General features: G+C 35.1%; 1 protein-coding gene across 1 annotated transcript; it reads left to right on the top strand.

Moving 5' to 3' along the window:
• Positions 1 to 7533: 7533 nt before the first annotated feature.
• Positions 7534 to 25880, top strand: LOC138694962 (mediator of RNA polymerase II transcription subunit 30-like). The gene is made up of 7 exons (XM_069819185.1): positions 7534 to 7670; positions 7841 to 7998; positions 10682 to 10845; positions 14707 to 14898; positions 18181 to 18339; positions 23127 to 23228; positions 25578 to 25880. The coding sequence occupies exons 2-7, from the start codon at positions 7878 to 7880 to the stop codon at positions 25674 to 25676; spliced, it is 837 nt and encodes a 278-aa protein (XP_069675286.1). The 5' UTR covers positions 7534 to 7670; positions 7841 to 7877; the 3' UTR covers positions 25677 to 25880.
• The last annotated feature ends 1644 nt before the right edge of the window (positions 25881 to 27524 follow it).

The raw sequence follows: 27524 nt of genomic DNA, 5'->3' as shown, positions 1-27524 counted from the left end.
GTTTCTAGCACCCTCAAAACTGAAGCTTCGTGACTGTATATAGTAGACTGTGTTATTATTCCAACGTGCCATTGTTACTAAATGGTATCAATCAAGCGCAACAATAGCATAAATCTAGTCCTTCAAAAATAATACAAGGTCCACCAACGATAAAAATAAAATATCCCGTTTCATTGGCCTATCTTGTAGAATATAATAGCTTACACATTTGGATGTTTAAAATATCAAAATTGATCGTGTAAAACTAAAATAAAAATATATATTCTTGTAGTTATTTTATTTTTTGACAACAACACACACAGACACAATGCCTCTACAAAGCTAAATTTGTTACAGAAGACAGCCTACAAAGTAATACATTGAGTAATGTTTGTAAACATTTCTGTAAGGGACACAAAGTCATACATATGTAAAAGTACTTCAAAATATTAATCTTTTAGCTAACAACAATAAAAAAATCTATACATAAATTGTTTCGAAATAATATTGCAATCAGATTTACAACTATTCAGATTTTTAGTGTTAAGATTCCTAATTTTAAAATTTCTGAGTATCACCAAAATGAGAATCATGTTAATTATTTCTATTATACAGACTCAGAAACAAAATTTGGGCCACTTGAATTTTCCAAGTTCCAGTTATAACTCAGGTGGCCCAAATTTTATTTCTGGGTTTGTACTATGTTTGGGTATGAAGAAGTAATTACAAGTAGAACTCGTCTAATCCCACATGATATTTTAGCATTGTCGGGGTGGCTGTGTGTTATTCATAACATTGAAATGTGAATAAGTAACAAGTGTGCAATATTTACATAATAATTAGGAAATATTTAAGAATACTAAACATAATAAAATGCACGTGTCCAGGTACGCCTTCGATAAGCAATACCAATGCAACATTAATGTCTTTGTCCCTGATCCCAGTATTTTAAAATCCCATCGAAGAAATAATTTTACATAGAGAGCATAAGTAATCCGAGTATATTGCAATTAATCCCTTTCAGGAAACAATTGAGAATTTTTTCAATATACATAGTCCGACAATTAAATAATGAGGCTGATTTTATTGTAAGGAAAAGAGAAATGCCATTAACAATACATTGAATGTCATAGAAATGTCCAACCTTCGTATACAATCTGGCAAAATTGTATTGCTGCATGCTAAGCATGATGGGAACTAGGGCGCAATTTTGTGTTGGTAGCAGGAGACCGTTGTCACATTTTCGGCATGGAGCAAATATTAAATTCTGTTTTAAGCTCATCAGAAGTACGACGGAGACTGTAATTGATGTGATAAATGTGTGGAAATAGACGATGAAGCAAGGCCTGAGCAGCCAATTTCAGTGCGTAACGAGGATCTCAATGCAAAAGTGAAAGAATGGTTTAAAAAGATAGTTATGTGACTCAGAATGCTGGCAGATGAGTTTCTGCTTCATGACAATGCACCAGTTCACCGTGTAGTAGTTGTACAGGAATTTTTGGCCCAAAAACAAGTGTGTGCACTTCATCACTCACTATTTACCAGATTTGTTCCCCTGCGACTATTTTCTTTTTCCAAAACTGAAGTTACCATTGAAAGGGAGAGACTTTAACGATGTTGAAACCATCCAAAGGACTGTGACATAGACTCTTCGAGACATACCAAAAAAAAAAAAAGTTTGCAGAGGTCATTCCAGTCGTTGCTCGATCATATCACTCATATCGATTCAAAAGGAATGTATTTTGAATAAAATATATATACTATTCAATTGTCTTGTTTCTATTTTCTGCAATAAAATCAGTCTCATTATTTAATTGTCGGACAGTGTATATGCGATGGGTACACAAGAGGTATACAGCCTTACATCTGTGTAAGTTGAACATCTTTAAGCTTTTTATCTTTTGTGCAATTTCTCCTCAAAGAATGTCTCCTAAGACTACTGCAATCAGCAAATGGTTTATTGCACAACTTGCACGTGTACGGTTTTTCACCAGTATGAGTCACAAAGTGCCTCTTCAATGTGCTACTGTCTCTGAATCCCTTGCTGCATACTTTGCACATATAAGGTGTCTCTCCAGTGTGGATCTGAGAATGCCTTTTGTACGTGGTGATGTCTGTAAACCTCTTGCTACAAGTCTTACATACATGAGGTCTGTCTCCTGTATGAGTTAATATGTGTCTTTTCAAGTTACTGTTGAAAGTAAAACCTTTACCACATACTGTACAAATATATGGTTTTGAGCCAGTATGCACCACAGCATGCGTCTTCAAAGCACTAATATGATTAAAAATTTGATTACAAACGTCACAACTCAAGACCCTCGCTCCTGCATGAATTAGAATATGTTTCTTCAATTTTTTCATTGACGTGAATCCTCTATTGCATTTTTCGCACACGTAAGGTGTTTCTCCCGTATGCTGATATGAATGTTCTGCTAGTTTACTAAGCACTTTAAATCTTTTACCACATTCTTCACAAATAAAGTATGTATCCTTATTATCTCCTTCACTTTGTTGAAATGTTGATGCCAGTCCACTTCCGCTTGCAGGCGAGTCTTCACTCTGATGATTTGCTTCAGCAGTGTTAGTGTTTTCTTCAAGATGTAAATTTGGCTCAGCCACAATTATTTCTGGTTCTTCTGATGCAGTATTATCCGCGGTCTTTTCTTTACTTGCGTACGTAGGCGATATTGCTGTACTGGTATCTTCATTATAACAATTTTCTTCCCCATTATCAACAATGGTCTCTGCATTCTGCAATGGATCCAATTCACCGTCTGAATATGGTTCTTCCTTTATCGAAAGCTCGTCGTCCATGATGTATGAGAATGATAAGGTTAAACTAAAAAAAATGTAGATCTGAAATGAATATATTTAAATTCGGCAAACAATTGAGAGAGTATTTAAAGAAAATCTAAAATTGTACATAATAAAATTTCATAACCATTTCGCCTGTCATATGAAACAAATACAGCAGTTATCAGCTAATGGAAACAAATGAATACCAATATTTATTTATACGTCACCATAGCAATAATGATAGTTTGAATGGTACTCGCATGCACTGTCGTGGAATGAATGAAAAATGCGTAACGAATTTCGAAATTTACTATCACCAAAATTCTATAAGAAATTAAAATCAAAGAGATTCTGATTAAACAATTTTACATACATAACGTGAAATGTAAGTAAACAAGAGTGCAAAAATTGTTGTCAGCATATGTGAAATTTAATAACAGAATAATGTGGAACAGTGAATTGTGTCCAAATGATAACATGCCGATGAAACTTATTTTCTTGCGGAAACCTCATTTGTATTTGCATATTAATATAATTTATTGCTACAGTGATGTACTGAATTTCAATTAATTCAATTTGATTTGTTTTTTTTTTTAACTATATAGGCTACATTCAGACATCACAGGTTACATCCCAATGCCAGAATAGGGGATGTCACACTTAAAATATGGTACAAAAAACACACTCTTCTTGTAGGTCGGTTAATTCTCATTTCGTTTTTCGATGAAATGTGTTTGCACACGTATGTTTCTTGAGTTATCTTTTGTGAAAACCATGCTTCTTTGATTTTGACATAAATCTGAAGTATACTAATACATTCTAAGGTAACTGTAACATTTAAGAGCATCTCAGTAAACACATGTTACACAGAACTACACTCCAACTGTAACCACTTTTTGTACTAGTTCTGCACTCAAACTTAGAGCGCGAAGCAAATAATACACTCCTTATGCACAGCAACATTGTACTGATAATTGATTGCCTATACTTTTGTACATCTTGACCACACACCACCCGGTAATGATTTACTATTCCTCATGCTGTGAAATATTAAGTGCTCCGTGTAAGGTAATTTCGATATCCAATTCACAAATGTATATTGGGACCTTGAAAACATGACTTGCATGACTTTTGGAAATAACTACAGTCCTAAATGCGTGTAAAATAATAAATACATCTAACAAAGGGTATCATGACCTGGAGAATATCATCCACGCATAGGACTGAAATAACAGAACGAAAAGGTGTGAAAAGATTAAATTGGTTCAGCAACACAGCATGTTGGATTCTTTCTTTCAGTACGCGCTTCCTTAGAAATCGTATGAGAAGGGCATAAAATTAAAGAGTTGCATTTATTCAGAATTTTCTGTTTATGAAGTCGAAAGGCATTAAAGTCCTATTTTCAACATGAAGGCATTCAAGTATCTCTTCTGTCATCCTCAATATGTAATGCATTGCCTTGTTTGGTAGACATGGAATTATTTTTATCTGTAAATTTTAGTTCGGACAAATTCCGGGAGTACGTACTTAAAAGATCGTGTTTACATTTTATGAACATTACGGTACCGGTACGGAAATTGACAATTACCATATAATCATATGCATGTTTAATACAGTAGGGTCCACACCTGTGGAGTAACGGTCAGCGCGTCTGGCTGCGAAACCAGGTGGCCCGGGTTCAAATCCCGGTCGGGGCAAGTTACCTGGTTGAGGTTTTTTCCGGGGTTTTCCCTCAACCCAATGCGAGCAAATGCTGGGTAACTTTCGGTGCTGGACCCCGGACTCATTTCACCGGCATTATCACCTTCATTTCATTCAGACGCTAAATAACCAAGATGTTGATACAGCGTCGTAAAATAACCCAATAAAAAAAATACAGTAGGTACCGGTACTTTAAATAATAATTTTTTTTTCGTCTTCAGTTTGATACCGTAATAGTTTCTAGAATAATAACTATCCATTGGACTGGTTTTGCCCCTGAATTTGTTTATTTTATGTCATTACATATTTATTTTGAAATCTTGTTTTATATTAATTGTTGGATTAAATAGTATCGGATTCACACTTAAGTTGAAAATAATCACTTTATTTTTAACTTCTACAGAATTCGTTCCTGGTTAACAGTGTCACGGCATCATAATAAATCTGAATACATTCAGTTGTTCGGATTTATCAGGATTTCATTTTATGCTACAATATTTTTTTTAACTTCAGGTTATTTGCTTTTAAAAGTATCCTAAGGTGTGATTCAAAATATAAATGGACAAGTGACTGATTTTGTAATTCTCCACCGCTTTTTCGGACTGATCTTTTGATAGAATAGGTAATTGAAATTGCAAAATAATGTCTCACAAAATAATAATTAATGTGTAATGTTGTGTCGTTAGTAAAATAATTGTTTTAGTATTCGTCTGCTCACGCTTGGCGCTGCAGATCCACTATTCAAATACAGGAGATGGCGATGTAATTTAGTAAATTAAAAATAAATTGTAGAAACTCGGTTCTCAAGCTACTATTTAATAAATTTATGTAGCTACCAGAATGTTTTTAATTTTATTATATAACAGTTAAATATCTATGATAAATTAATATTAAGTCGAAAGCTTTAATTTAGATTACTTTTTAATTGACATAGGTATAGCTCGCGCAAGAAACGATTACCGAAAACCAATGGTGGCGTTGCTGTCTGTTTTGACGTGTGTATGTAGGCACACCGAGCGAGGAGAGGTACGAGCCGATGGAAGTACTGTCTCTTCCAAGAAGATGAACAAATGAGGACATCGCTGTGGAAATAAAGAACGTAGCAAGAGAAAAATTCTAAGCTAATTAAACGCGCAACATATGTTTACGAATGAAATAATAATACCGTGCGATACAAGACATGCATTCACATGCAGTGGAAGAAACTAAAGTCGTAATGTAATTATCACAACGCAAGACTGATTCTATCGATGTCATTTCTCTTCCGACTGTACTCTTGAATATTATTCAAGTTATCTCGTGACCTTTCCTCTCGCCCGCTCTACCTTATCGCATTGTTTGATTCGCATTTCTTCCGTCGGTAATCCGTGCTTGCGAGACTTACATCGGCCTGTAATTGGATTCGTGAAATTCATTTTCAACATTATCTTAAATAAATTGTGAGTAATAAACTTTTATAGGGCTACATGTATTTTAATAATAATAATAATAATAATAATAATAATAATAATAATAATAATAATCACCATCATCATCATCATCATCATCCAACTAAGTATAAGGTCCAAGGTTGTTTGGGTCTCAGTGAGTCATTCTTGGTCCACCAATTTATTTGGAGGCCTAAAGATCTCTTGTCCTGGGGACGGTATTGAAGAATGACTTTTGGAAGTCTACCACAATTAATTCGTTGGATATGGTTTTCCACTGCAGCTGGTACTTCTTTATAACTTGTGAGACTGGTTGTAATTTAAGTTTTTGCATAATATCCTCATTTCTTTTGCGATCCAAGCGAGTACTAGTGTTGCTCTCATAATGTATTTTTAATAATTTAAATTTCTGGACTTATTTTATTCTGTAGTTGCTAAATGTCCTGATTTGCCGGTAGTAACGGATCACGCTCACCCCCGGTGCAAGCACGACACGCAGGAAAGTATATGCCAGGGTTTCGCTGTAATCTAGTTTCCTCGTAAAGTGAGAGCATTGTACCACCTTGCTATCACCAATTCTATCGACGCTAAATAACCTAATAATTGATACAGCATCGTTAAATATCCAACTGGAAAAAAGAAAAGTATGTCCTCAACTTTTATAGAGTACGGTAGGCAATCATCCTCGTCAAATCCGGTCACTATTATTACTTGGGAAGGAAACAAGTTTATTCCACTATTGGTTTTCCTAATAGAATGCATTCAAGACAAAATGGAAAGTGATTACCGGTATATATTAACTATTAGTCTTAGGTTTTTTTTTTTTAAGAGGAAGGCAGAAAATAGGAAAGACTGGAGAATTCTGGGTTTGCAGTGAAAGAGATAAAGAAGTCCTGCGTGAATTTTTACTCCTGCCATTTCATTTGCATCTATATTTAGGTTACTTGTGTATTAATATTACCGGTATTGTATTAGTTGTAATGTCCTGATCATTTGTTGAGGATTATACGTGTATGTAACTTACGGTACCGGTACTATATTGTTATTGGTACCTAACTATATAGGCCTATAATATATGCAATTATTAATCTTTCTTGTTGGTGTATGTGTTTTAGAATCCTAGCTTTAATTCCATTCGACTTGTACTGTACCTACAATATTATCCTTAGGACGAAATAAAGTAAGAGGCCTATATTAAACCGCACCAACTGAAGAGTCAGACTTTTTACTTTTTAACATATCATTATAATTTTTAAACATTGTATTCACGACAATGTGTATTTTCCATGTGCATTGGCTTGGTTACAATATATCGAGGGAGAGAGAATCTGCGGTCGTTCTTGGTCGTACCCAAATACATAGTTATAATTACATCGCCGTACCGTAATATGTCCATTGAAATTTTGGGTAAATAAACCTGATTCTACTCCTTCGCTCCCTCCCCAAACTTCCCATTTGACAACTGGGTTTAACTGATGGTGAATGTGTTATGTTATCATTGTAAACCCTAAGTAAATAATAATATACGGAATTACTTGCGCTGAATTGTTAGAAAATTATTACTTTGTAATCATCAGTTGATCACGGCTTCTTTGATATGTACAGAAAATCACAGAGATTTGAGTATATTTGATTCTTATTTCTTATTAATGGATAGTCGGATACAGATGCTGCCATCTTGAAACTACGTGATGCTGCTTCAGTTATGAGTTGTCTTGAGAATGGTGTTAGTGATTAGACTTTGAAAATAAAAATTATTGCTGTGTAAGTAGAAATATCTTGATTTTAAGTCTATAAGCTGTTTGTTTCATGACAAATTATATATTATTTCCATAGGTATAAATTTTGATTGACAATAGTTTATAGACAATTCTAACCTCACTGTGTAAACAAGAGTTCGTCATTTTACTATAACATCATAACTTTGTATTTAGTTTCAGAGTGAAGAAATTGGCAGATAATTCAGTTGGAATGGCGGGTCCACAACATTCATTTCCTTCGGGTTTTCCAAATGCCCAACAGGGGGCAATGAGAAATCAGTTTGGAGCAGCACCACAAATCGGTGGTCTAATGTCCGCAGCTCAGCAGAGTGGTAATATAAAGTTCCACATGATCTATTACTTACTTAGAAATACCTAAAATATCTAACAGTATTTTAATTAGTGTTTATAAATTATAATATGATTATTAATTAAACTTTTTACTTAGTCTTTGACCAAAAATCGTGCGTTTACGTAAGTTGGCTATGATGTTGGTTCGAAGGTTACATTTGACGTAAATAGATGGTTATTTTATTATATTTCTTCCTTACAATTTATAATATTTACAGTTTTACATTTATAGGCCTATCCCTTTTACATTCACGTTTGTGCGGAGACATACCAAAATCGCCTGTTTAATTTGGGTTGCTTGTAACCTAGATTTTCAAACTGAACTCCCGCTTGATTTAATGTTGGATCAACTTAGTTAATTATAATGTCATCTTTGTATAAAATGATTATATTTCATAAGAAAATAGTTTAATGTAGAAGTTATGGGGCACGCTTCCGTACAGGAGCAGTGACATTTCCTCTAAGTTAGAGCCCAGAATAGAAAGTCCAGAAACAACAAAACCCTTTTAAGGAGCCGAAAGCTTTGGAGAATAAAGAATTAAGTTAATGGCAATCCTCTAAATTCACTAAACTTATTAACAAATTCATCTATATCTTCTGGCCATCGTACAAGTTCCTTAAAGTGCTTCAATACTATTCATCGCGCGTTTAATTATTCTACATGCCTATAGTTTGTTTTGAAACCCCATACATGTCAACAATACTGCAATATTTTGCTCCCGTGCGTAACCAATTGAGAGCAATTTGTAATTGCTGTTTCGGCGTTGGAACCCTATTTAGTGAAGTATTGCGCTCTAAAAATGATTCGGTGGCAATATAAGAGTTGACTGAATTTATTACATGTTATGTGGAATCTTTCATTATATTCTTATGTCTCTTCCATAAAATCATAACCTATTCAGGTCTTACAATAAGATTTTCTTCTCACTAAATGAAAAATATGTTTCTGCAAAATATTTTCAAAAGAAATAACTTATAGGACGCGATACTATACAGGGGCCTACGATTTTTTATGCGTATAGTAGTGAATACAATCCCCCTAGTCACTGTTTTCATACAATTTCCGGTACGTATTGAAAACTTTTAATCGAAAGCTGAAGTTTCGAAAGTTGGTTAATATGTCATCAACATGTTAGAATGTTGGTCATCCTGTAGGTCTGACTATAATTACGTTGCGTTTCCTAAGTGAGACGAATGAAAACTTTATTCTGGCTGTTAATGTAGATGGTAATGCCTAATAACTTTTAGGAAAATACAGAATATAGTGTGTTATAAAACGACTTTTCAACATGTAAAATTGCGCTTACTTTTAGTAAAACAGATGACAGACCAAACAAATGACGATCGTTCATGCGCTTTGCATATTGAAATCATTTTGAATACGAAACGCATTTTCGTGTAACCCACTTCGTATTGAATATGATCCAATCCCGCTTTTTAGATGTATCGACCTTGAGACTCAGATCATTTTGAATCTCTGTTTTCATTAAGTAAGTATATTCAAATCGATTTGAACAGCCTATTTCATGAAAATGTAATTTGTTTCACATGCTTTTGTTTCGTATGTTCCAAAGTGCTTATATTTTGTTATACTATTTCATATAATTACAGTATTTCTCTTTAACTTAACTGTTTATTTGAGCTTTTTGTTTTGTGACTCAATATTACAATTTTTCAATCAAATTTTTTCGCTGCTAAATAGGTTTGTTTCTTCAGCGAGTTTGTAATGATTTGACAGCTGTTTGAAAACTTTTCCAACCTCAACTATTGCATATGAAAAGCGATGGTTGGTTTGAAATTAATTTCAAACTATCCTTGCACGAACACTCATGTAGGAAACTAGAGCAGTTTTACCCATTTTATATATTCTATTTTTTATTTTGTCAGGGAAATCTTGTAAGATTAAATTAATTCTATTATAGGATAGGGAAAGCAGTGAGTGACTTGTATGCTTACTATGAACTCATATCTGTAAATATTTACTTTTATAGACAAATGCAAGGTTTGAAAAGTGTACCAAACATGCGTTTCCATGGAAATCCTGTCTTTAGTTATCTACAATGTCCAAAATTTAACTGTATTTTCATATTCAATATTTAGAAATCAATTCTTCCGGGAAGTTTGAACATATTTTACCATCAAACAGGGATTGCCTAGAAGACAAAATATACCATAAAAAAATTGAATAGAACGTATTAAATGGATAATTTGTTATGAATGTAAAACGAATGCAAGAAAGAGAAACAGAAATTACAGTGCAATGTTTTGTCTAGTGATTAATAGGCCTATAAAATAAACAGCAACTACTTCCGTCTTGGTTTTTTTTTATACACGAATAAATAACAGTGCTAATTGTAAAAGTACACGATTATAAGTTCATAACTCGCAATACATCCCAGTTAGTAGCATACATGTGAATAAGGATTGTAGGTGAGCCAATGTAACATGCAGGTTCTTAACGTCAGTGCGAGAGCTTTATAGATAAATGTAATACGAGATAGAAATCTGAAAGAATATGAATTTGGATAATTTATTGAACTTATGTTCGTATTAACTTCTGTGTAATATGAATTTTTAAAAAGTAGGCTATATTATTTAATGCATTGTGTATAGTTTTCTTTTAAAATTGATACTAGTGTGATATGTCTTTATTAACACCTACAGGTATGGTGAACCAGCAACCATATGGTGTAGGGATGCAACCAAATGCACAGCAAGCCTTAGCTCAACAGCAACAACAAAATCAGCAGTTGCAAATGCAGCAACAGCAACAAATGCAACAACAGTTGCAACAACAACAAATGCAGCAATTGCAGCAACAACAGCAAGTGAGTTCATTCATACATTCATTCATAGTGTGTGGTATCATAATTAATTACACTGGCTTTTTTTAAATTTTATTTTATTGGGTTATTTAACGACGCTGTATCAACATCTAGGTTATTTAGCATCTGAATGATATGAAGGTGATAATGCCGCTGAAATGAGTCCGGGGTCCAGCACCGAAAGTTGCCCAGCATTTGCTCATATTGGGTTGAGGGAAAACCCCGGAAAAACCTCAACCAGGTAACTTGCCCCGACCGGGATTCGAACCCGGGCCACCTGGTTTCGCAGCCAGACGCGCTGACCGTTACTCCACAGGTGTGGACGCCAGTGTAGTCCACACCTGTGGAGTAACGGTCAGCGCGTCTGGCTGCGAAACCAGGTGGCCCGGGTTCGAATCCCGGTCGGGGCAAGTTATCTGGTTGAAGTTTTTTCCGGGTTTTTTTCTCAACCCAATATGAGCAAATGCTGGGTAACTATCAGTGCTGGACCCCGGACTCATTTCACCAGCATTATCACCTTCATCTCAGTCAGATGCTAAATAACTAAGATGTTGATACAGCATCGTAAAATATTCTATTACATTGAAACATTAATTACATTGGCTGTAATTTTTAAAGTGACATATAAAGTAATATACATTTCCATAGAATATAGTGTTTCGAATGTGTGGTAAAAATATTATTGCATTATCTTATCTTAGTTTTTTAGAAGTCTGATTTCCTAGACTGAAAAATGTAAAGAATTCCATATCTGAGAAATTGCATTAAAAGGTACTGTCGCGAGGGGTGACTTTGTGCCATTCGCGAAAAACGTATGGAAGCATTCTTTAAGACCGTGACAAGGTTTTAAAGTCTACTTCCTTACGTTTAGTAGTCTTTCTATGAGATTCCTCACTAATATTAACAGTATCAAAATGACAATAGAAGAAAAAGCACTGATTCAATATGAAAAACTTATCAGATTACCAGGAAACAATTGGCATTCATACAGTCCTCTCTGTAGATTGAAAACTCAAAAAAGTTTCATATCCATTGTTCAAGAATTAAAACAGAAAATCAATATCCCGAATTTAAAAGAAAACTTACAAATTAAACCAAACCCTTTAACTCTATTAAATATAGAATATAATCTAAATTTAACAGAAGAAATTCTGAAATCAGAAGTAAACACTGGAATACTAAAACAATTGTCTTTAGAGACAATTAATATTAGGTACCCTCCACAAAACTGGCTTCATTTATACACCGACGGATCCTTGATCTCCAGAGAACAAGGTGCCGGTGCAGGTGTTACGTGCTGTCTCTTCTCACTTTATAGATCACTTGGATATGGAACAACAAGTTTTGATGGTGAAATCGTTGCAATAAGTGAATGTCTCAGGAATCTTCTATGCAACGTCAATAAATTTAGGAATGCAGTTATATTGTCAGACTCCAAAGCAGCTATTCTGTCAATAGTCTCTAAACACACACCTTTATCTCAAACAGCAGAAATAACTAAAATGCTCTCTCAATTAATATCACTCAATAAAGGAATACATCCCATTCTGGAATCCTGGGAAACGAGAATGCAGATGCTTTAGCAAAGAAGGGCAGCACTGCTACTTACAGACCTGTTACTAAATCTACGTATTACTCTGTGAAGAGATTTATTAAATCTACATACTTAGACTTCAACAAACAAAATTTGATAACACAATCCCAAGGGAAAAAATGGAACTCTCTGCATCAAAATCCACAGTTAATTCCCGATTTACCACGAAAATCGTCTGTAGCTGCATTTAGATTGGCAACAGGCCATGATTGTTTGGCCAAACACCTGTATAGAATTGGAATATATCAGTTCCCTAACTGCCCATTGTGCAACTCAAACCAAGAAATGGATTCGGAACACCTCAAAATCTGTGCTTCATTGGCTAGTCATGATAATATCTTTGAAAAATATTGGAGTGCAAGAGGTCAAATGACTTTATTGTCAAACGCCTGGCATTAGAAAACAACAACAACGTTTAGTAGTCTTTAAAAACCTTGTGACGGTTTTAATGACTACTTCCTTACGTTTTTTTATGAAATGCGCGAATGGCACAAAGTCACCCCGCTCGATGGTAATCAATCACCTGATGGTCAGGTTAAATTACAGCTCTTTAAAGGAATTAATATTTATGTCGTCTACAATTCGAAAAATGAAATGACACTTTGCAGAAATATTTCTCACAGACCAAATGATTTTTGGTGGGAAAATTTAAAAATGGCAAAATTTTAAATATTTCACGAGTATGTTTTCAGTCTTCATTGCCATGTATTCATCATGTCCCTTAATTTACACCATTTTGATACCATTTCCCTGAAGTACAATACAATACAAATATGTAAAAGTGGAGTTTATGTATAGTAGCCCTGGGCACAACGGGGAAGTGAAATGGAACTCAGAATCCCTCTCTCATGTCCTTTTCGCTTACACTGCCTTATAAATAAACACACAGTAGCCATTGTGTATTAGTGATAGGTTTCGGGTGACCAGCGAGAGACGAAAGTTCGTGAAAGCTACGATGCCTGTCGTATACAGTCCGTCACTGAGCAATGTTTACCTTTCTGTCTGCTCATCTCAGCTGGGAAAGAGGTGGAGTGGGAAATTAAGGGGAAATCTGCAGTGTCTCAATTGAGTTATTAGTGCCCAGGTGTGATGTACAGTATACATACATACAAGAGACAGTGCGTGAGAATGCATGTGTTGATCCATTTTGAATCTTGCGTACATTACTTTAATACTTGAATATAAGTAATTGATTAACTAGCGGACTATACAAAGGAAACAAAAGACAAATACACAAACTACACCAATACATAAATTACACCCAAAACTTCAATACACACTAGAACTTGAAAACAACAATTCCATAAATTTCCTAGACATCACCATAACAAAAACTGACAACAAACACACCTTCAAAATATACAGAAAACTAACCACCACACACATACACAACACATCTAATCACCCCATACAACACAAACATGCTGCATTCGGTACAATGGTACACTGATTACTCAACATACCCATGAGCCAACAACACTACAATGAAGAAGTGACACAATCAAATACATAGCACAAGAAAATGGTTACAATCCAAACATAATAGACAACATCATAAGAAAGGCAAAACAAAAACTTAATAAACACAAAAAACACGCAAAACACAACACAAACACAAGAACATAAGAAATGCATTACACTAACATACGAAAACAAAAGCACACACAAGATCGCATCTTCATCCAGAAAGCAGAAATACAACATAGCATACAGAACAGAAAAAAACACTACAAAGACATCTCAACGCACAAAAAAACACAAACAAATAAATACGACCAAACGGGTGTATACAAACTCACTTGTAAAAGTTGCGACAAGTTCTACATTGGACAGACAGGCAGATCATTCCAAACTCGATACAAAGAACACATTAAAGCAATAACCAGAGGACACAATACATCTACATACGCCGGTCACATAACCAATGCTAACCATACATACAATAATATAAATGCGGACATGGAAATCCTACACATACAACCCAAGAACCAAAAACTCAACACACAGATCAATTTCAGCACACACACACTATTTGACTCCACTTTTAATCACCTTTCAACAATCAAACGCACCCACATAACAGGCAGAGAAGTTCGAGATGACGCCGAGATCTAGTAGGCTCTGAGGATGGTGTGATGAAGCACCGAAACAGCTGTAAGCCACACATACTTACATAATTAACACAAGTCCGCTAGTTAATCAGTTACTTATATGCACGTGTTAAAATGTGTAATACAACTTTTCATATTTAATCTAATTTGGTGTTACAGCAGCAGCAACAAGTGGCAAATCAAAATAATACACAACAGCAACAAGGTGGTCAGCAGCAACAGAACCCATCCCAGCAGCAACCAGCAAGCAAGGAGTTCAACACTGCATCCTTGTGCCGATTTGGGCAGGAAACGGTGCAAGACATTGTTTCAAGGACACAGGAAGTGTTCACGACATTGAAAACGATTCAAGTAAGTTCTGGAGTATCTTATTGTTTTGTTCCCCCTCTCCCCTCGTCTGCATTTAGGGTAAATGTCAAATCTTATATATTATATACATTGCTTCGGTGTGGAAAGTTACATGCTATGCATCCAGAAAGTACCGTCCTATATAAGTAGACAAAAGGAGATATATTTTTATTTCTGTCAAAATGTACAGGTCAACTTTGCAATGACAAAAATGAATTTTGACACTTAGGCCCGATTGTATAAACCATTTAATCTTAGATCAGAGGTTAAATTGATCCTTGTTTCAGCTGAACTTGGAATTTTGTGTTGTATAAAGTCTAATCTGAGATTAATTTGTCTCAAACTAAAGTCAACTTTGACTGAAGAAATTTCTCCGATTAAGTTAGATGATCCAAGTTCAGTTATTTCTTTTCTGTTTGAAATATACGAGTGACAGATTGTGCAAATAAAATATCCATTATTATTAATATTAATAGATATGATAGGTACATTTATATATATTTCTTTCAATTTCTTGCCTTAATACACAAACAATCATATTTTATAAGGCTCTATCGTGTTCAGCAGTATCAAATAACATAACCTATAATTATATTATGTTTATAACAACCATTAATTATTAACGGATATGATAGGTACATTCATAAATTTTCAATTAACTGTATTACTAAACGAAAATTGTCGTTTTATAAAGCTTTATTATGTTTAGCAGTATCAAACACCATAACATGATAACAACTCGGAGAACAGTAACCTTCTTCTTATTGTCCGCCATTATTTACATTGCACAAAAAACCAGTGTCTCCAACAGAGTTTACGGAAAGTCGTCAAAAAGTAGTTGTAAAGTCGCTAGATTTCTCATTATCGACAAAGAAAGATTAAATTTTGTCAGTATGGGGTGCTAAAAAGGTCGCTAAATTCCTATTTAAGCAATATAAAAGTTAAAAGAAATTGTTGTTGAAAAAGAGTTAAAGTCGCTAGATTGGCAACACTGAACAAACCTGTCCGCGCATCACGTTTTTCACCTGTTTATGCGATGTTGCCAAATCCTTTTCACGTGAACTTAGATTTCATTTGAACCAAGGTAATTTGATCGCAGGAAAGTTTTATACAATAGAAGAAGTGTCTGAACTCGGTTCACTTTTCGATCTTCGATCAAAGTTGATCTTTAGTCAGGGAGATTTATACAATTGGGCTTTAAAGGGCCATTTTCTCCAAATATAATCTTTTCGCTGTAAGAAAAATCCTAATGTAAACAATAGCACGTGACTGAAGTGAGGCTTCATTGGCCACCGTTTGGCGCCATAGATTCTCAGTACGTGTTCCCGCCTACTGTTGTACATTCTGTTTCATGTTAAACATTTCCCGTTACTCGTCAAGTAGGCCTAACTTCACTGCTATGCATTAGTTTGCTTAGGAAACATTTACTTCATAATTACTGCAATTAAATTATTTTTAAGTCTTATGTCTTCACAATGGACAGTTGAGGATACAGAAGCCATACTTCAGTACCACATGAACAACTACGAGCTCAAGTGACGCCAGCTTGTTACAAGAACAGACTACCTCGGTATTACTGTTGGTATTCATCCGCGTTCATAGTACATAACAAAATACAAAAGTAGCTTTTCTTTTACATATCGTTTTACATATGAGTGAAGTTAAATGTTTCATCGTATTTAACAACTAGAATTCAATTTTTTATTTTCAAATAATACAAGATTGTGGTTTCCAAATACGAACTATATTTTCCTGCGTCATGTGAGTGTTTCGACTGGGAGCCAATCACAGGTATGACAGCAACGTGCTTTTGTTTACATTAGGATTTTTCTTACAGCGAAAACAGTATAGTTTGAGTGATTACTTCCACCTCCATAACATTGCAAAAATTATTGCTCCAAGAACTATTTAATTAATTTCGTCTTGTGAACATTCATCAACAATTTGGTCCTCTATCTCGAATGCAGTTACAAAGATCGTGAAATACCAGGAAATTCCAGTAGTAACTCAGAAATTGTTGGTTGTCCAAATTAATTTTCTCGTCGGCTTTCTGCAGCAAATTAACATTACTCAAATCCCACTTGATCTGATTACCTGGTTGGGTTGTATTGTATTGTATTTATTAACATTCCATGGTATTCATACATTGCTTCACAGCTAGAATATGGAACAAGTCAGAAAACTTAATACTATTATACAGTCTTAATTTATAGTTACAGTCTAGATGAAATATATACAGACGAGGTTTACAATATAGTCTACTAGTACAATACAAAGTTTTAGTATCAATTTCATGAAGCGTTATTGAATGTTATGAATTCACCTACAGAATAGAAGACTTGAGAAATTAGGTACTTCTTTAATTTGGCCCTAAATAATCTTATGTTTTGAGTTTCATTTTTTATATTGATAGGAAGGCTATTAAAAATTTTTACTTCCATATAACGCACTCCTTTTTGATAACACGATAGACTTGCCAATGGAGTATGAAAATCATTTTTTTACGTGTATTTATGCTATGAACTGTTGAATTAGTTACAGAGTTTTCACGATTACAAACAAGGAAGATTATTAATGAAAAAATATACTGACAAGCCATGGGCATTATTTGTAGTTTTTTAAAATAGTCCTACATGATACCTATATTTGACGCTTACTATTATTCTAATTACTCTTTTTTTTTTTTTTTTTTTTTTGGGTAGTAGGAATATACTGTTACTATCTGTGGAATTTCCCCAGAATATTATTCCAAAACTCATTACCGAGTGGAAGTATGCAAAGTATATTGTTTTTAAGGTATTGATATTTACTATCTTTTGCATATATCTGATAGCAAAACATGCTGAATTTAGTTTGGAGGTAATTTCTTTAATATGATTTTTCCAATTTAACACATTATCGATTTTTAAGCCAAGAAATTTGGTGGTTGTTGTTTCTAATAGGGATCTATTTCAATTATTGTGCTTGAAATTTGCGAGGTTGAATTTGGACAGGATTTAAATTTAATTATGTTAGTTTTGTTACAATTTAATACTGATTTATTGACTGAGAACCAGTCTTCCTCCCTACTCCCACAAGAGATTTTCCCCTACTGTAAGGGGAATGTCAGATAATCCCTTGGCGAATACTCGAATTTTCATATCAATTAACTGATCCCTTGATCCCACAGAATGTCTAATTTTGTACAAGTTTCCTTCAAAGATGAAAGTTAATATTTTGTAGTTTTTTGTATTCATATCAGATGTATCAGTATACACGTATTCAAATGTTTTCGTAATTTTGCAGCCTCCAAATGGTACAGCACAAGGTGCCAACACTAGTAATGAAAAGAAAGCCAAAGTACAAGAGCAACTTAGAACAATAAGACTTCTGTTCAAAAGATTAAGGTTAATTTACGAAAAATGCAACGAGAACTGTCAAGGAATGGAGTATACCCATATAGAGGTATGTCTATATCAGAATATCTTCAACATAAATACAGTCAACTCCGGATATAGTGAACCTCTGTGGACTTGCATATTTTGTTCACTGTATCCGAGGTTTAGTTAATCTGAAGTGTCTCTCTCTCCTAACCTTAAGTGACAAGAATGAATGAAATTGTGAACAAGAAAATAAAATAATATAAAAAAAAAAGGTAAAAGGTAATAGTGTCCCTGTCACACGCCATGAAGGCACTTGGGGGTATGGAGGTAGAGCCCCATGCTTTCCATGACCTCAGCACTAGAATGAGGTGGTGTGATCGGCACCACGCTCTGGCCGCCTTTTACCCCCGGGAAAGACCCGGTACTCAATTTTATAGGAGGCTGAGTGAACGGTCGGGGCTGTTCTGGAAGTTTGGCAACGAGAAAAATCCCGTCACCACTTGGGATCGAACCCTGGGTCCACACCTGTGGAGTAACGGTCGGCGCGTCTGGCTGTGAAACCAGGTGGCCCGGGTTCGAATCCCGGCCGGGGCAAGTTACCTGGTTGAGGTTTTTTCCGGGGTTTTCCCTCAACTCAATAGGAGCAAATGCTGGGTAACTTTCGGTGCTGGAACCCGGTCTCATTTCACCGGCATTATCACCTTCATATCATTCAGACGCTAAATAACCTAGATGTTGATACAGCGTCGTAAAATAACCCAATAACTCGAACCCCGGACCTTCCAGTCCATAGCCAGCTGCTCTACCAACTAATTACTATACAGTAATTAAAATATTTCATTTTTGTGGAATGGATTATATTGTATACTGTATACTGTTAATTTACTAAAACTATGCTGTCGACCTACATCCACTTGTGAAAGACCACATTCAATGTTACTTATAATATTCACCTTATCTTCCAAAGAAAACACTTCACGCTTCGACATTTTTATACAGTACATTCACTGTTTGAACACTAGAAATAGACTGATCAGATAGAAATGATGCTGTTATGATGTGACTGCATACTCAGCCTTGGAATTTCCCGGGTCACGTAGTGGAAACTGGGAGGGGGTTGATGGAGTTTGAAAGCCATTCATTTATGCTCTGGACATAATATCCGTCTTCTTTTAATAAAAGAAGGCTATTTCATTTTTCGTTGTTTTGATGGTATCCGTCATAATGGAAATGTTTCTGAGAACAAAAGGCAACTCTTTGACCATGGAGGATTAGAAATAACCATAGAGTAGTGTGCCTGAGAACAGAGTGGCAACCTTCGACGGTGTAGTGAGGCAAGGTCGTCATGCATTGCCTGGATTTACAGTACAGCTCGTTGTCTGGGAATCACTAATTCTACCTTTGTCCTTTGACTAAAGGAGTAAGAAACTTAGAATGTCGTTCTCAACACATTCTTTCAGTTCTATACAAGAAGGTCTGACTTCAAATAAGAATTTGTCAGGGTACAACTCTTGTAACTTCAATTTTCAGGTTCATTATAACCGAAGTGAGGATTCACTATAAACGGAAATATTAATGTACTTTTTAATGTATGTGGGTCGGGAACAATGATTTAGGTTCACTATAGCCGAATGGTCACTATAACCGAGTTCACTATATCCAGAATTGACTGTACTTGTGTTTGTGTGTTATTAAAGATAGAAATTTATTTGTGAAAAGTTTGCTTAGTTCTGTATTTCATTATTCTTTTTAATTCACCTTCATGTTCTCCATACACTGTCATATGCGTGGATAATTATTGTAATAATTACGAAGACATGGCTATAAATCTACAACAAATCACGTTTTATGGTCGAATGTACTTCGACCATTTTCACAGTGATGTCTGTGTGTGAATGTGAATTAAATTTTATGGTCACAATATTTCTAGCAAAAGTCTACAAACTCTGTATTCGTATTTATAATATGTTGTCTGTTGAAGTTTGTGGACATAATTAGATTTTGGTTAACGTTACAATTTCCAAGGACTATCCACACCTGTGGAGTAACGGTCAGCGCATCTGGCCGCGAAACCATGTGGCCCGGGTTCGAATCCCTGTCGGGGTAAGTTACCTGGCTGAGGTTTTTTCCAGGGTTTTCCCTCAATCCAATACAAGCAAATGCTGGGTAACTTTCGGTGCTGGATCCCAGACTCATTTCACCGGCATTATCACCTTCATTTCATTCAGACGCTAAATAACCTAGATGTTGATACAGTGTCGTAAAATAACCAATAAAATAAAAAAATAAAAATCCAAGGACTATTGGGGGAAAGACAGGAGATACACATACTGTTCGTTCATACTTATTATTAAATTTTTTTTTCCTCAAAATACGTAGGTATGTTGTGCAGTTTATAATAATACATAGAATGCAGTTTGATGAGAATTTGATACATAAAAGTTTGACCTTTGTATAAAACAGTTTTATAGAACTTTGTATAAATCAATTTGGATTGCAACCTCGGAGATTGACGTTTTTACAGGTATTTTTAGATAGAGACATATGTTGATGAATTGTTAAATAATAGTTGTAGTAGAACAAGAACTTAATTACAAGAATTTACTGGTAGGCCCTAACATATTTTTTAAACATTTTCAATATTTTTCAGTATGTGCTCGAAATAAGCAATGATATTTTTTTTTTTGTAAGAATTGGTGCAGGATTTTTTTTTTCATATGTGTTCCAAGTAAGCAGTGGCATTGTTAAAAATAGGTGCAAAATTTTTCAACATACAGTGTGTTGTGAATAAACAATAATATTGTTCCCAAAGTTAGAGAAGTTTTCTGTGAAAACATAATATTATTATGTAGATTACTATTGATTGTAGCTTCGTTTATATTTTATCTTATAATTCTGGTACACGAAATGTTCACGATTTGTTAATCTTAGGTAATTTAAATGTTTCTTTCTATTTAACTAAAGATAAGGATAAGAACACTGTTTCTACCAGTTGTTCTGTATGGTTGTGAAACTTGGATTCACACTTTGAGAGAGGAACAGAGGTTAAGAATATTAGAGAATAAGGTGCTTAAGAAAATATTTGGGGCTAAGAGGGATGAAGTTACAGGAGAATGGAAAAAGTTACAACGCAGAATTGCACGCATTGTATTCTTCACCTAACATAATTAGGAATATTAAATCCAGACGTTTGAGATGGGCAGGGCATGTAGCACGTATGGGCGAATCCAAATATGTATATAGAGCGTTAGTTGGGAGACCTGAGGGAAAAAGACCTTTGGTAGGACCAAGACATAGATGGGAGGACAGTGGCGGCTGCTGATCATGTTGCAGCGTTGCACAACGACCAAATTTTTCCCGCACATTAAAATTTTATGTTAAATAACTAAACAGATTTTAAGTTTCCATCTCGTCCAATTTAAATATATACATTTTTTTTATTTATATATCATTTAACAATTCAAGTATAAAATAATCAGCATTTAAAAAATTCATCATGTTGTGAATACTTCAGAAGTGGCCATTGTGCAGCTCAAGCAACAGCCAGATTCGTGTAGCGGCTGGTACTGAAGGTAGGCTCAGCTCAGAGTTCCCTATCCCAGCAGTTAACATAGCTGGTCGCGGCAAAGCTCTTGCAACAACAGGAAGCAAATAGTTCTTGTATTTGCCTGTAGATTACAGAAGTGACCATTCCGAATGGACACATTCACTGGATGAGTCGTGACTCGAGACGAAATTTTCAGATTTTTTTCAGACTCTTCGTTTCTCACGTCGTTTCTTACTTCCTGACTTCCTGACCAACATGTAGCTAGGTGAGGACGTGGTCCAGTCGTTTTATAATCGTGTGAAATCCATTTAATCCTCTCTTAAATATTTAGTTTTTGTTGAAATTTAAGTAGTTTTATGTGAATTGTGCTGCATAATACAATTTTTTTTTTTTTTGGGTTGTGATATTTTCGTCAAGTTTGTGACATAGATACGTAGGCATATAACATTATGAATTTTATAAGTTGTTTAAAAACAGGAACTTTTCTGGAGTTTAATGAGTTTTATGTGAATTGTGGTAGTTATCACAATTTTTATAGTGCAGTGATGTTTTCTTCAAGTTCGTGATATACGTGCGTTTACCATTATGAATTCTGTAAATAGTTTACAAAACAAGAACTTCTCTGTACTTTCTGACGAAGAAAAATAAAAAATTAATGAATTTGTTAGACCATTGCCTGATACTGTATAAATATTGTCCAGACAGTTACTACGGGGAAAAGACAGTTCAAGAGAATTTTTAGGAAGAAAATTTACAATAATCATGACTGGCTTTGTGGTTGTGAAGTGAAAAACGCACTGTTTTGTTTTCCGTGTATTTTGTTTGATGGGGAACAGTCGTGGACAAGAACGGACATTACTGATATTAATCATTTAAGTACCAGCATTGGATTAAAATGTTCATGACCATGTACTGATAAAGGTAACTAATTCTACTCCACTCATCACAGAAAGTGCAACACCTAGACCCAAACTTCACCGGCCGCCACTGTGGGAGGATAATATTAAAATGTATTTGAGGGAGGTGGGATATGATGATAGAATCTGGATTAATCTTGCTCAAGATAGGGACCGATGGTAGGCTTATGTGAGGGTGACAGTGAATCTCTGGGTTCCTTAAAAGCCATTTGTAATTAAGTTTCAAAAACTGTTATGATCTTTCATTATTATTTCGAACTACTTATTTAACATTATTTTTTCTGAGACATACTGTACATCAGACTAATTTTTATGCTATTCTGTGTTATAATTTCTCTCGTACAGTATTTTAACATAGACTGTTTTTCTTTCCCTTGTAATGTATTTTATTTTGCTGTGTTTCAGAGTTTAATTCCATTGAAAGAAGAATGGGATATGAAATCTGACGAGAAAAAGACTTCAGAATCTTACAGACTTGTATGTGAGGAAAACAAAGAAATCATGGAGGTACTTTTATTATGTCTTTTATTTGAAATTAAAGGTACCATTTTAAACTTTTGAGTGTAAAAATGTAGATTATGCAGTATACTACTGTATATACGTGAATATTCCGTGCATATTTTTTCCGGAATTTAGCAAAGAAAAATTGGGGTGCACTCATTATTTGAATTAAGGTTGGTACCGCTTCACATCAAACACTTTAATTTTCTCTTCTAAATTAGGATGTACGGATTATTCGATGGTGTGGAGTATTTGCATATACACCGTGTTCCGCTTATAAGTATAACAAAAGAAATAGCTATAACTTCTGAATTAATACAAGTATATAGTTGAAACCAACTGCTACAAAGAATGAAAACTGGGAATTTTTGTTACCTTATGTTCCATAAACCTCAACATGGCTTCCATTGGTGGCACGGGAAATATCCAACCGGTATTCAACCTCGACCCAAGTGTTATGAAGCATCTGTGGTGTAACATTGTTGACAGCAGCATAAATTCTTTCTTGTAAGTCTGCCAAATCACGTACTGGCGTCCTGTAGACCTGGTCCTTAACAAACCCCCACAGGAAAAAATCAGGTGGTGTTAGATCTGGTGATCTGGCAGGCCATGTGATGTACGGTGATCCTCTTCCGATCCATCTTGCAGGGAATTGTTCGTCTAAGAATGTGCGAACCATGTTGGCAAAGTGTGGTGGAGCCCCATCTTGCACATTTCTAACTCGAGTCTGTTTCTCAGATGAGGCAACCTTCCACGTCAGTGGAAAAGTAAACCGACACAATTGTCGCATCTGGGGGTCGGAAAATCCAAGTGTCGTAATTGAACACCAACGGGATTCCCCTAAATGGAATGTTTGGTGTGGGATCATGCGTGACAGAATCATTGGTCCCTATTTCTTTGCTGAAAAGACAGTCACTGCAAACACGTACCTGGATATGTTGCAACTGTATGCTGTGCCACAACTCCCAGATGGAGCAATTTTCCAGCAAGATGGGGCTCCACCACACTTTGCCAACATGGTTCGCACATTCTTAGACGAACAATTCCCTGCAAGATGGATCGGAAGAGGATCACCGTACATCACATGGCCTGCCAGATCACCAGATCTAACACCACCTGATTTTTTCCTGTGGGGGTTTGTTAAGGACCAGGTCTACAGGACGCCAGTACGTGATTTGGCAGACTTACAAGAAAGAATTTATGCTGCTGTCAACAATGTTACACCACAGATGCTTCATAACACTTGGGTCGAGGTTGAATACCGGTTGGATATTTCCCGTGCCACCAATGGAAGCCATGTTGAGGTTTATGGAACATAAGGTAACAAAAATTCCCAGTTTTCATTCTTTGTAGCAGTTGGTTTCAACTATATACTTGTATTAATTCAGAAGTTATAGCTATTTCTTTTGTTATACTTATAAGCGGAACACGGTGTATACTGTACACTAATATTACAAATGTTGACTGAACATTACATGGAGGTAAAAATAGAAGAATAATAATTATTATTATTTCTGTGAAGTCACATCTGATCATAATATATTCTATAGACACAAGAAGTGTAACTGTCAAAGCAGTTACTAGTTTATCTCATCTTAAGCAGTTCTGCCTTGAAAAATCATAGTCATGTTTTCAGGTAAGTCAAATAGATGTTACGAGTGATTAAGTTCAAGGATTGTTCTGTCTAATAGCTGTATAAACTTAACTGCACGAAAACTGACAAAAAAAATATAGGGAAAACTAAAAGAAATTTTTGTAAGATACAAGGAACGTAAATCAGACTTCAGAAATAATCGCAATAAATCTGAATTTGCCACAAACTTAATAGAACCCGGACATGAACTTAACATCAACAATACCCTACAAATTTTGAAAATATTTAATGACAATAGAATATTGCTGTAGTCTTTTATAGATATCGCATTCTTCAGCTGATCAAATTATGCAGTAGAATTCAGTCAGTTCCCAGAAGATTAAAATAATAAATTCAAAAGAATATATATTGAAATTCATTGATCATACTGTCGTGTCCACACCTGTGGAGTAACGGTTAGCGCATCTGGTCACGAAACCAGGTGGCCCAGGTTCGATTCCCTGTCGGGGCAAGTTACCTGGTTGAGGTTTTTTCCGGGGTTTTCCCTCAACCCAATATGAGCAAATGCTGGGTAACTTTCGGTGTTGGAACTCGGACTCATTTCACCGGCATTATCACCTTCGTCTCATTCAGACACTAAATAACCAAAAATGTTGATAAAGCGTCGTAAAATAACCCATACTGTGGTGGGTATTCCTAAAATCTTACCAGTGTTTAATTGTAATTGAAGTAATATTAACAGTGTTATTTGTTTCTTGCAGCAAGTTATCTTGAAGAACAGACACCTGAAAGAAATTATAGACCACTTGAGAAGAATAATATGGGAAATCAATACAATGTTGACAATGAGAAGATCGTGATTTGCGTTACTAATTTACGTGAAAAGACTGAAAGGTGTGTATATATCAGTATGTGGTGTGGTATGGTGTGGTAAGCTGGACTAGTTGCTGTAAGAATATTAATTTTTGTTTCATGTTTGAATGGAGTACATACATTTTTTCCTCTTTCCTATCTGTATACAAGTTAAAAAATGTATTATATAAAAATAGATATTGTTAACAGTGTGTGTATTTACTTGATACTACCTTGTGTCCTTATCCCTTCCTGTATTTTCCAGGATTTATGTACATATAACAACATTCATCCTCGGTATCTAACTCTCTCCAGGGTTTTGAAGGTATGTAGTTGTAATGGAAGAGTGAGTGACTAATGTATTGTGTTAGCAATGTTGTAGAAATAATCCATCTACTCTCTTCATTCAGTATCCCACACTGATTTTTCCACTCTCCTTTTTAATGGACTTCATGGTAAAAGATTTTGGATTTATTTTTCCCCCTCTTATGACGGGTACTTTACTGTTAGTCATTCACCCATATAAAACCAGTTGTGTAGACCAATTTACTGAGAGAGTCGTTGCCCGGGGTGCGCCATAGGAGGCTAGTCTACGCTACACCCACGATGAGATGATGATGGAGATTTGTTGGGATGCCACAGGTGAACCAGAGCTCTGGGAGAAAACCCCTGTGTTACCTGAACCATGGGCTTGCCCAACACAAGTTATAAATCAAGGCTATGCCTGGACAGATCCACAGGATTATGAGTCCAGTGCTTTGGGTATTGCTGCTTACTTTGAATGTGTATTTTGGGTTGAAAGGAGCAGAGAAGTGCATTCCACATTCCATAAACTCTTCTACTCAAATCCCAACTTCACTTTCCTGTGGTACAGTGAAACTTATCAATAATGGACACCACTGGGGAAAAATTAATTGTCCGTTATTGAGAAGTGTCCGCTATTTAGAAAGTCGTTAGTGTGTATATGTATACAGTACATTAAAATTTTACAGTATAATACAGTAGACAGTGAGATTGTTTACAATATTCATCCAGAGAGAAATCGTACCAGTAAATGTTTTGTAAATGAAATAAACATCAGTCACTATACCACTTCACCTTACACAAAGAAATCTAGAATTGCATTCTCAGTGTATGATTTTAAAATGACATCCTTGTTTTTCAAAATTTCACTAACCTGAGATTTTCCGATATTAAACTTTCTCCTTCTCACTATGCTTTACAATATCCACTTTTTCTTTTAGTGACAAACGTTTACGTTTTTGTGACATTTTTAATGTGACTGTACTTCTGAACACTCAACTTGACAAACTAAGAAAGTACGGACTGCTCACGTACAGTATCACAACTAACAACTGTGCTGCTTACCTTCAATAAAGTACAAGAATGTTCAAATGCACGATAATGATTGTTGCAAAGAATTCCGTTAGAGTTCCGTTTAATTTACAACTGCCGTTTTCTTTTTTTTTCTTTCACGCTGTCCATTATTTGGAAGTTTTAATTGTTGTTGGAGATACATTTCAGTGTCCGCGTCCGTTATTGAGAATGTCCGCTATTTGGAAGAATTTTATCATAAGAGCCAATGTTATTTTACAGGGAAATTTTAAAATGTCTGCTATTGGGAAGTGTCCGTTAAGGGAAGTTTCACTGTATAAGCTTTTTTTTTTTAACCCGCCAGCACACGCACATTATTTTATAGCGGTAGCACACGCGTTGGGTATTTTTTACCCCAAAATAAATAAAGTGTTATTAAGAACAAAACATAATTAATACTGAAATGCTATAATTTTATAATTGTTAGGAATATTTTAAAGTAATTTGAACACTTTTTTTAAATTTAATAATTAATCATATGA

The sequence above is a fragment of the Periplaneta americana genome, chromosome 2 (genome assembly GCF_040183065.1).
Source record: "Periplaneta americana isolate PAMFEO1 chromosome 2, P.americana_PAMFEO1_priV1, whole genome shotgun sequence".
Classification (NCBI taxonomy): Eukaryota; Metazoa; Arthropoda; class Insecta; order Blattodea; family Blattidae; genus Periplaneta; species Periplaneta americana.
The sequence above is the reverse complement of the archived record's forward strand: the minus strand, read 5'-3'. Positions and strand labels throughout refer to the sequence as shown.

Bases quoted from the DNA above. Each gene is read 5' to 3' on its own strand.
- LOC138694962 (XM_069819185.1), top strand. From the start codon at position 7,878: ATGGCGGGTCCACAACATTCATTTCCTTCGGGTTTTCCAAATGCCCAA. The intron at 7,999-10,681 runs GTAATATAAAGT...TAACACCTACAG, and splicing joins GTCCGCAGCTCAGCAGAGTG to GTATGGTGAACCAGCAACCA. The intron at 14,899-18,180 runs GTAAGTTCTGGA...GTAATTTTGCAG, and splicing joins CGACATTGAAAACGATTCAA to CCTCCAAATGGTACAGCACA.